The sequence below is a fragment of the Halichoerus grypus genome, chromosome X (genome assembly GCF_964656455.1).
Source record: "Halichoerus grypus chromosome X, mHalGry1.hap1.1, whole genome shotgun sequence".
Taxonomy (NCBI): Eukaryota; Metazoa; Chordata; class Mammalia; order Carnivora; family Phocidae; genus Halichoerus; species Halichoerus grypus.
In genome coordinates, this window is record NC_135727.1 from 104586819 (window position 1) to 104598886 (window position 12068).

Sequence of the window (12068 nt, forward strand, 5' to 3'; positions counted from 1 at the left end):
TGAGTGTCAAGCTAAGGTGTTAACTTCTATGTTGGCGTTGGAAATTCAAATCTCCATACTCAAAATTCCTTACTTTTCTCAGTCTTTTAAGGACAATTTCTAGTATGTTAATCATCATATACTGTGGGTCCTTGGGTCCCTTCTTCCTTCTGAACATCTTCTGCCAGTGTTAATACTGTAAAGAAATACTTGTTCTCTGCCATGGTTGATGCCATTTAATAAGGTTTGGAGTTGCAGAAAAAGATCTTTGTTGATTACACTGTTTTGTTGTCATTCTATTAACGATGAGGGATGGGGGAAAAGTTGGAATCTACTTGGTATGGAATAAAAAGAAGGATAGCTTCAATATGAGCATTTCCCAAAATAGATTTATCAAAAAAGTAGAAAGTGCTGTTAGTTAAGTTTCTACACACACACACACACACACACACACACTTCATATATTAAGCCCTCACTGATTTCTACTTATAAATGATGACAAATTCAAGTTAGAGCCAACTTCATATTCACAGCAGATGTTTCAATGTTTTAAAATGCTGTCACTATTTACAGACTATGAACATATATACTCTTTCTTTCCCCAAATGGATTATTTCCCGCAGCTTCTACATAAGCTCATCCACTCTAAATAGAATGTGAGCCATATACATAATTTAAAATTTTCTAGTGACTGTATTAAACAAGAAAGAGATGAAAGTAATTTTAATTGTATATTTTATTTAAATACATCCAAATAATATTTTGACAAAGAATCAAAATTAAAAATTATAGGGATTTTTTACATTATTTTTATACTAAGTCTTCAAAATCTGGTGTGTGTTTACATGTGCACAACATCTCAGTTCATACTGACCACATTTCAGGTTCTCAATGGACATATGTCGCTAGTGGCTACCATATTGGGTAACACAGTTCGATATTCCTTCTCTCTACTCCATCATTTTTGTGACAGTTAAGTACTTTTACTTTCCCTGAGTGGTTTTAATTGGGGGGGGGGGAGAGAGAGAGTTGTGATTTTTTTTAAAAAGGTGCCATATATAACCTAGTTACATATAACAAAACACTAGGAGTCCTTCACTAGTATTCTCAGGTATGTCTGGTTTAAATGAGATAAACTGGGTGGCTATAATCACTTTTCAGCTACTACAAGGTAAGTCATGTTGGCTAGTGAATGCTTTTTTACATCTAGAAGGAAGCTATATGAATAAAGGTATCCCTGGCTTTAATTTTATGTTGTAAACAAAAAAGTCATATATTTTATCTGCAGTCCAGACCTACCCTCTAAGTCCTGGGTCCTTATGGGCAACTACTACTCCCTTGCCTTTCCAGTTAAATATCTCAAGGCATTGCAAACCCAGTGAATCCCAAGAAGATAAACTCTTGATGGGCAACTCTGCAACCAACAACCATTCCCTCTTTGGCCCCTCCAATATCATAGACAATAACCAAGATCTATGTAGTTGCATAATCAGGAACCTTGGAATCATCCTTGCTATTCCCTGTGCCTCACTCACTTCCTCTCCTGTTTCCATTCAGTCTCTCAGCCTATGCAATTTTATATCCAAAATAGTTCTCAAATCCAAATTTCTTTTCATATTCCGTGTCATCATGTTAGTCCAGGCTACTGTGGCTTCTTGCCTGGACCACTAATTTGCCTTCCCTTCATCCATTTTAGACACTGAGAAGTCTATTTTCTATGCTTCAGCCAGAATGATTTTTCTTACAGAAAATCTAATCGTGACACTTCTTTACGTACTACATATGATGACTTTCTTTTGCTCTTAGTTTAAAGGTACCTAAAATGCTCTGCCTAATATGAGCGTTGCCTATGTACAGTCACAGCCTGATTCATGCTTATTTTCTCCCTACTTCATATTGACCTTTCAGTTCCTGAAAATGACATTATATTCCCTACCTCAGAGCTCTACGTATTCTCCCAAAAGGCCTGGCATAGCTAATTCTTACTCCTCCATATCTTTTCTCAAAAGATAATTTTTATGAGTTCCCAGTCTGCATATGATATTCTTTTTTTTTTAAAGATTTTTATTTTATTTATTTGACAGAGAGAGAGAACGTGAGAGAGGGAACACAAGCAGGGGGAGTGGGAGAGGGAGAAGCAGGCTTCCCGCCAAGCAGGGAGCCCAATGTGGGGCTCGATCCCAGGACCCTGGGATCATGACCTGAGCCGAAGGCAGACGCTTAATGACTGAGCCACTCAGGCGCCCCTATATATGATGTTCTTAATATTTAATGTCATATCACTCTATTTTTCTTTTATAAAATTAATTACAATAATCAAAACTATATTAGAATATTATCTGTCTCCATGAGTAAAGTGTGAAATCAGTGAATGCAGGGACTCTGTTCTCTTAATTATTGCATCCTTAAAATATATCCCAGAGGCTGAAATTGACACTCAATAAATAGTTGAAATAATAAATGATATATAGTATAGTAAATATATACATATATCTCTCTTATTTGTATGTATGGGTACACAAATAGAGAGGTATAAACATTTTTTTTAATGCAATGGTGGTCATATTTCCATAGAAACACAAAGTAACATTCCTGGTTAGGATATAATAAAAATTGTTGTTCTATCAATTGTTCTGTTCCAAAATGATACAATTGTGAACATGATTTTGTGGTTTTTCAAAAGAATTCCAGAAGAAAACCAAAACGTGTGTGCATACTGTTTGTACTGAGATTCAATACATACATTTTCTTTACTGTTTGTTAATTTTTCACCAAACTAACACCTTGTAAATTTACAAATGAATTACGTCAGAAAAAAATTGCAATTAAAGAAAGTCTACCTTAGTAGTCTAGAAATCATGAAGTGAGAAAAGGAGATGAGGAATAAACAAAGTCAATTTAAGCTACTCAGTGTTTAGAAACTTCCATGGGGATTAGAAAGATTTAATAGATGGGATAAGAAGAATGTCTAAGGGGTGCCTGGGTGGCTCAGTCATTAAGCGTCTGCCTTCGGCTCAGGTCATGATCCCAGGGTCCTGGGATCGAGCCCCACATCAGGCTCCCTGCTCCGCGGGAAGCCTGCTTCTCCCTCTCCCACTCCCCCAGCTTGTGTTCCCTCTCTCACTGTGTCTCTCTCTGTCAAAAAATAAATAAAAATCTTAAAAAAAAAAAAAAAAGAAGAATGTCTAAATTCTCCAGGTAAATTCTTTCTCCTCTTGTTCACATTTTGGGCTTCACCAAATACTGGTTTTCTCCTGTGTTCCTGGCAAAGGCATTCTTTCTGTGTGTGTGCTCAGGGTTACACTTTCCAACAACTCATTCAACAAATATTGATTTCTTGCATGACACTGTACTGGTCATTGGGGATACATCACTAAGCTAAAACCACATGCTTTTTGCTGTCATTATGCTTGTAAATTGGGGAAAGATGCAGCCATTAATCATAAAATCAAGCTGGTATTTTTATAATTATAATTTGAGATGAGTGCTTGAACAGAAAAGGCCAAGGCCAAGGCTCTGCTACTAAGAAAACTTACCCAGGCTGGGAAGGTCATCGAAGATTTCCTTGAGAATGTACTGCTTAACACAGAAGCCAGAGGATGAATAGGAGTTAATAAGACTAGGGGGGGTAGTAAGTGATGGCTAGTTAAGAATCTTAGCAGAGAAGTCTTTTCTTCCTGGAGCACAGAAGGGAGTGGGTGATGAAAGATGAGTCTGGAGAGGTGGATAGTCTAGGGGGCCTTATATGAGCCATGGGTGAGGATTCTAGAAAAATGAAACAGTATTGATAAATATTATGCTGTGGTATCTCATTGTGGTTTTGATTTGGATTTCCCTGATGCCAAGTGATGTTGAGCATTTTTTCATGTATCTTTTGGCCATTTGGATGTCTTCTTTGGAGAAATGTCTGTTCATATCTTCTGCCCATCTCGTGATTGGATTATTTGTTCTTTGGGTGTTGAGTTCTGAGAAGTTCTCTATAGATTTTGAATACCAGCCCTTTATCTGATATGTCATTCGCAAATATCTTCTCCCATTCCGTAGGTTGTCTTTTAGTTTTGTCGACTGTTTCCTTTGCAGAAGCTTTTTATCTTGATGAAGTCCCAGTAGTTCATTTTTGCCTTGGTTTCCCTTGCCTTTGGAGACGTGTCTAACAAGAGGTTGCTGTGGCCGAGATCACAGAGGTTGCTGCCTGTGTTCTCCTCTAGGATTTTGATGGATTCCTGTCTCACATTTATGTCTTTAATCCATTTTGAGTTTATTTTTGTGTGACGTGGATGGAACTAGAGGGTATTATGCTAAGCGAAATAAGTCAATCAGAGAAAGACAATGATCCTATGATTTCACTCATATGTAGAATTTAAGAAACAAAACAGAGGAGCATAGGGGAAGGGAGGGAAAAATAAAACAAGATGAAATCAGAGAGGGAGACAAACCATAAGAGACTCTTAATTATAAGAAACAAACTGAGGTTGGGGTAACCGGGTAATGGGTATTAAGGAGGGCACGGGATGTAATGAACACTGGGTGTTATATAAGACTGATGAATCACTGAACTCTACCTCTGAAACTAATAATAAACTATGTATTCATTGAATTTAAATAAAAATAAAATAAATGCATCATCCCAAGGGAAAAAAAATTATGCTGTGATGTAGCATCATAAATGAGTTTTGCATTTTCAAAAGCTGAGCATAGTGGTAGATTGAAAGAAAGCAAGGGCACGCATGGAGAGCCTAGGAAGGATCTTACATTGTGTGGGCTTTTGCTTGTGCTAGGTAACTTACGTGTGAGATACAACGTACTTCTTGATTATTTTAGAAGTCCTATGCCTTCTCTCAGAATAGAGGGGAAGCTTGGCTTAGCTCTCAGTGGGAGGACTTTATGTCTTGCCCCTGAATACAGATTAGAAGCAGTTATACAGAAAAACATCAACAATTCAGAGACAGAAATGGTTAACTTTTTATTATACAGAAGGAAGCTAAAGAAGGGAGAATATAATCAGAACCTCCCCTAGAATGGAGGCAGACTTGAGGGTGATATTAGAGCCCATTGGGTAGCTATTACCATAGCTCTTCAGATAAAAGTATTTCCTGATTGACGAACCTACATGTGGGCAATGAGGTAGCTAGTTCAGAAACTATGGACTTGGTAGGTGTTCTTTCAGTTCTAGCTCCTCCCCAATGCTATCCATCTGTGAAACACCTAGAGTGTTTACTCAGGATCCAGATAGCAAAGGAAGAAAGGTACCCAAACATTCTGAATCAAAAGATGGAACAAGAAGTTCCATCCATACAATATGTCCACATGTAATGGTGGTCTGAATCTTCAATACTTTATCATGATTTTAAGGGGAACCTGAGACTTTATGTAATGTAAATTATTCATTGAATTATGAATTAACATATTCATATAATATTATATTATATATAATATTCACTCATATATATTCATGAATATATAATATTCATATAATATTAACAAAATAATGCATACTTTGTTAATATTATCTCTAAATTAATGAAAAAAGTATCAAATCATGATTATTTCCTAAGTTCTAGCTAGAATTATATTGGTTAATATAGCAAAAATATATCAAATTTATTAATCATTTAGAATGTTTCAGTGTTTATCTTTTTTCTGGATTTGAGAGATTTTGATTTTATGTTGATCTGTGCTAAAAAGCTAAGGGTTCTTTAATTACGGCATCTATCTATCTATCTATCTATCTATCTGTCATCTTCCTTCTTCCTTCCCTACCTCAATCTAATAAGATGGATGCTGACTGAGTTTTGGGCAATCTATAATACTATAACATCTCATAAATTAACTGTTTTATACTTCTACCATGCTCATGTTACCTTATCACTTTATTGATAAGCTGACAAATCTGAAAATTTTTATTTCTTCTCATTTAATGTAGGTACAGTTATAACTGTGTAAACAATTACAGTTGTGTTAAGTATATAAACACATATATTCACATATGGTTTAAAGTTTGTGTATAACTACATGTATATGCACACACACACACATTGTACTTAATGTATTTTTCTTTCCCTAATTTATACCTATATATATATTAGGGAAAGTATACTGTTGATTAGTGGTTTTGACTTTGAAACCAGACAAACCTGGTTTAAAATCCTGACTCTACTATTTACTAGGTTCTTGAGTGTGAGCAGATTAGTTGGCTTTTTTTTGTAGCCTCAGTTTCCTCGACTGTAAATGAGAATAAAAATGCTTATCTCACAGGTGTATTGTAAGAATTGAGAATGATAATATGGGTAATCACTATTAGAGTCTCTGATACATACTAAATATGCAGAACTTTTTTAGTGAGATAAGTGACATGATATAATTTAAAATATCAACTGCTGTGGGTAATGATGCTATTTTCTGCAAAGGCAAATGCTAGCACACAAAGAGTATCCTTCAAAGTCAGTATACATGAACTCTCCTTGGTTTCTCCAAGTACCATCTCTGTTACCATGGGCACATTACTTAGCCTCTATGTTTTGTCATTTCCTTACCTTAAAAAAAAATGACTTTAACAACAAAAACCTTGCGAGTCTGATGTGAGGATTCAGTGTAGTGTGTGTGTGTGTGTGTGTGTGTGTGTGTAGTTTCTCTCAAAATATCATACATGTAGTAGTAAGATTTTATTTTCAAGATCATCATCCTATTCTACTCTGTATCTTCACATTTTCACAACTTGTTAATATTTGTAATTAGCAGTGTGATTTAGTTTGCTGACAACTTAGGAAAACATAATGACAAAGTTTAAAATAATGAAATGATTCTCTTCTTTTGCCTTTTGATAAAGTTTTTGACACTTTGCCACCCATGCGCTACCAGGAGACCATGAGTACCATCCTGACATGGATCCAGCAGTCAGAAACCAAACTCTCTATACCTCAGGTCACTGTCACTGAATATGACATCATGGAACAGAGACTGGGAGAGTTACAGGTCTGTGAATATTTGTATGTCTTAAACAATATAGGGCAGATCTCATCTATTAAGCAGTCACATTGGTGTGACCTTTATTTTTTACATTGGTGTAATGTGAAAATAATAGAAATAAAATAATCATGGCGAGTATGATAGTTTACCAGTTGCAAAAGTGAAGATAAGATTTAAAAAATGTAATCTTTTATGCATTTGTGCCTTCTCTCCATAAGACAAAAACTCTATCTTTGAAGAAAATGATATGGTCTATGTCTGAAGTATATTCTTTCTCATTTAGTATGTGTTTTCAGACAATGATTTTGATTATTATAAAAGTTGTGGTATTATTCCCCCCTCCTTTGCTTGCTAATTTATAACTCCTTTCACATTTCCAAACACAAAGTGGTAAAATCTGTGTAGTTATAAAATAAATTTTAAACATTAGCCTTATGTAATACCATAATTAATTTTTTGAGTTCTATTAGCTACATTTTTAGCAGCTTTATATCACATAATAGAAAATACTAATATGGTAAATGAAAGAAATAATTTGTAAGAGATTTCAGAATACTTTTCCTACTAATTTTGAAAAGCTTGTGCTTTATATCCAATCACATTTTATTTTTTAGGTCAAGAAAGCATTTATTAATTATATTTAGGAGCTGAGATAGGTCTGCATTTTGAGAATTAAGAAAAAAATAAAAATTTAACTTTTATATGAAGAGTTGTTTTTCAAGAATTAAATATTATTTCTTAAAGTTATGTTAGAACTATTTCTTCAAAGAAATCTCCATTTAAACATTCTTCAGTATCTATTGCCCTATTTAGACTGACTGTTTCTCTACTAACACATCAAGCAACCTGTAACTGTTTGATCTTGTTTTTTTATGTTGTTTTTAATACTTGGAACGATTCTAAAATTTACTTTGAAGAATATGTGACAGAATAGAACTATAAGCTTAAAAAGAGTACAAAGAATACAGCAACTAGAGGAGTGGATTGAGTATACACAAAATGGTGTATAGATGAGTAGAAGAGTATACTTCTACTGAAGAAACATTGAAGAGAAAAATTACTTACAAATATTATTGAGAAATTGTATTAAGTAGCCAAGAAAATGTAGTTGGAACTTTGTGTCAAATGTTATACCAAAACAAAATACCACATATATTAAAAAGTTCAAAAACATTTTAATAAGCACAGATTTTGGAGAAATTTTTAAGTAAAATATTTAAAAACATGTAAGAGAGAAGCACACAAATCAATGGACAAAATTACAAACATGGTAAAAATACCAGACAATTTAAAAGAAAGATGAGACCAAGGAAAAATTTTGTCTGAGTAAGGGAGAGAGTCATTAATAAGGAAGTCACAAAGAGAGACATAAACAGCCATTAAACCTATGAAAAATTTTAGCTCAAATTGTAAAGGATGAAGTACAAATGTATAAAATGAAATACTATTTTTCACATCTCAGTTGCAAACAAAAAGATATAATAAGTGCAGGTCTGGCAGCAATGAGCTACCTTCTCATTCTCTGGTGGGAATGTAAATTGAATTAAAATTTTGCTGAGGAAACTTTGATACTTCCTAATAACATACAAAATAATTAATTGCATTATACATTTGAATACTATTTTCATGAAGTCTGTATCTTAGGCAGTAATCAGAATACACAAAAAAATAGAAAAATAGATGCAGATAGATAGATGGGTAAATTATAAACATAATTTACAGGGGTGGAAAACTAGAAGTTAATTTGTAGAGCTAATAATGGGAAATGGTTAAATGAGCTAGAGAAGCCATTAAAATTTATGTTTTTGAAAAATAAACTTAATGACGTGGGAAAAGGCTCACTAAAAAGGCCTAACTCAAAATGTAGTTACATGCATGCTAGGTATTGTCTAAGTAATAAATCAAGTTTAATGAAGTAAAATTAAAGCAAAAAATTTAAAATACCACAAAATAGACATAAGATATTATACAATTCTAAAAGATATGTATTTGGCATATTTGGGGAATATTATAGATTACATTGTAAAAGAAGGAATTATTGTGTATGTGTGTATATAATATGTTCACATATTCAATGTTGAGTTATAGAAACACGAAGTTTACATAAAATAATATATAAATGGTAATTTTTCAATGTTTTATCTTGAACCTTTCTTACTTTATAACCAGAAAGTAATAAATAGCGAGTGGAGAAACCCTAAAATGGATATTCTGTTATAAGTGATTGCATAGGTTACACAGGACAATTGTAAAACCAGCTTTAGAAATTCTCCCCCAAATTACCCTAATTTTCACTATAACACTAAAAAAATGTATAAAATACGAAACTTTAGTTAATTGGCATTTGTAGGCCATCCATGTGTTAACTTACTCAGTTTTGTTATCCCATGTATCTATATGATTTAGTTATGTTTTTACCTAGAGAACGTTAGAAGTTGTCTTATAAACACTCCATGTAATTAAATTAAGCTCCCTAACTATATCATAAATACAGTTATTAATATCCCGATATGATACAATAAAATTAGGTGTGCTAGAACTCTGGTTCATACAGAGTTGGGTTATATTTGACATTGTTCATAAAAACAGGCATAGATTTTTAAATAAAATATTACTATGCAAATTAGTCGTAGGGTAAACAGTAGAATTTGAATTACTACTGGTTATTCTGTAACTGATGGCACATCTATATTTTTAGATGTTTGAATCACATAGCTTTCACTGTAAATACGTTTAAGTGAAACTCGTAAGTGAAACCTGTGCAATGAAACTTGTTATGATTCATCAATTAGTATACATGTACTCTCCTTTTTTAATTTGGAGGCTTTACAAAGCTCTCTGCAAGAACAACAAAGTGGCCTAAACTATCTCAGCACCACTGTGAAAGAGATGTCAAAGAAAGCACCACTGTCTGATATTAGCCGGAAGTATCAATCAGAATTTGAAGAGATTGAGGGTCGCTGGAAGAAGCTGTATTCCCAGTTGGTTGAACTTTGCCAGAAGCTAGAGGAGCAAATGGCTAAACTTCGAAAAATTCAGGTACTTTAAGATTGGACTTTTGGACTCATTTTTTTCCTTGCTTGTTTCTCCCCTAATGATGTGTTATAAAATTTATAGGCAAATAGATATTTAACCTCCATTGTTCTTCAAAGTCAGTGATAAGATCAAAAGACACACATTTTTCTCAAATGAGTGTATTTTGCTTATTTCTTTTAAGAAAACAGTAATTAAGAGTTCCCCTTTCTAGATTTTCCTAAGAATTCTCTTTTTTTTGCCACCAATACTGATAGGACTTAAGTATATTTTTGGCTTAATAATTTTCAAAACCAGTCTCTCCTTCAGTCCGCTTGTCCTTTAAAATATAGGTATCCCTTAGCTTATGAATAGATAAAAAGTTATCTATCATGTGATAAAGTCATATCATTTTATCCGCATATTTTACTTAAAATTGTGTATATAAATTTGACCTCATTACCTTCCACAGACCAGCTCCTACTGACTTAATTTGTTTGAATAGTGTCACCATGCTCCTAATCACCCAAGCTGAAAACGGTAAACCAACAATTAACATTCTAGTCTAAAGTCTAAAATATTTACTGAGATAGGTAATACCTCTCTTATGGGGCAAATTATTGTGAAGAATATTAATGCTGGGATGAATCTTTGACAGTATCATGGCATGATGGAAAGCATCGGAACAAGATACTTCTGGTTTTAAGTCCCAGTCCAGCTACTAGTTGTTTGTTTTTACCTCTTACAAACCAAAAGAATGAGTCCTAAAACCTGTAAAGCACAACATACATATGAACATGTCTCTACATGTAAGTATATGCGCACACACACATACACGCAAACACATTTTTGCCAGTACCAGTGGTAAAAGAGGGTATAAATACATGGTCCTTGCCAACAAGGAGCCCACATTCTAGTGAAGCGAAAAGGTGTGTTAGCTCCCCATCGCTGCTGTAATGAATTACTGCAAATTTAGTAGCTTAAAACGGCACAAATTTATTATCTTACAGTTCTGGAGGTCAGAAGTCCAAAATCAGCCACAGTGGGCTAAAATCAAGGTGTAGGCACGGCTGTGTCTTTTCTGGAGTCTTGAGCAAAAAATCGGTTGCCTTGTCCTCGTTAGCTTCTGGAAATGGCATTTCTCCCCTGACAGCCGCATCCTCTGTCTTCGGCGCCAGCAGTGCAGCGTCTTAGAGCCTCTCTCCCTAGCGCTCACGCTCCTGACCCCTTCTTAATAAGGACCCTTGCAATTACACTGTGCCTGGCTAGATAACCCAGAATAACCTCTCTGTTTCAAAATACTTCATCTCATCTGCAAAGTCTTTTTTGCCACGTAAGGGAACATATTCACAGGTTCCAGGGATGAGGGCGTGACCATCTTGGGGAGGTCATAATTCAGCCAACACAGGAAGTAAATTAAACAGTATGGTAAACATTACCACAAGAGACAGAGAAGAAATCCAACATAAACTGGGCAAAGGGGCTATGAAATGTTCTTGGAACATGGGTTATCTGGGCTGCACCTTGAACAAGTAGAATTTAGTCAGCTGATAAAGAGGAAGAGAAGGTACCTGACACAATGCAGTCATATGTTCACTTAGCCAGAAGGGGTTCAGTCTTGGAGAGAGAAAAATATGTTTGGAGATTAAGTAGTACATATGATTAGGAAAAGGATCTAGGAGTAGATAACGAATGGTCCCGGATGCCATGCTTTGGAATATGAATTACAACCTAATGGTCATGGGATTAAAAAAGAAGAATTTGGAACTGTTACTGCTATTTTAAAGGGGGAAAGATAGGATAATATTTGTATTTTCAAAGCATCGCTGTGATAAGAAGGAGGCGTTAAGAAAAATACTGAGGGGCGCCTGGGTGGCTCAGTCGTTAAGCGGCTGCCTTCGGCTCAGGTCATGATCCTGGGGTCCTGGGATCGAGCCCCGCGTCTGACTCCCTGCTCAGCAGGGAGCCTGCTTCTCCCTCTCCCTCTGCCTGCCACTCTGCCTACTTGTGCTCTCTCTCTCTGTCAAATAAATAAATAAAATCTTTATAAAAAAAAAAAAAAAGAAAAATACTGACACCCAGGTGGAGAATGGATTAGAGTAGGGAAAGAT

The 12068-nt window shown here is 34.8% G+C and overlaps 1 protein-coding gene across 9 annotated transcripts in view; it reads left to right on the forward strand.

Annotated features, from left to right (window-relative positions):
* DMD (dystrophin) overlaps positions 1-12068 on the forward strand; it is a 2185421-nt gene that overhangs the window by 860220 nt on the left and 1313133 nt on the right. For all 9 annotated transcript variants that reach the window (XM_078064107.1, XM_078064109.1, XM_078064106.1 and 6 more), the window contains 2 exons: positions 6806-6951; positions 9769-9984. In XM_078064107.1, coding sequence (XP_077920233.1) covers positions 6806-6951; positions 9769-9984 — 362 coding nt within the window. The remainder of the gene's footprint in view (positions 1-6805; positions 6952-9768; positions 9985-12068) is intronic.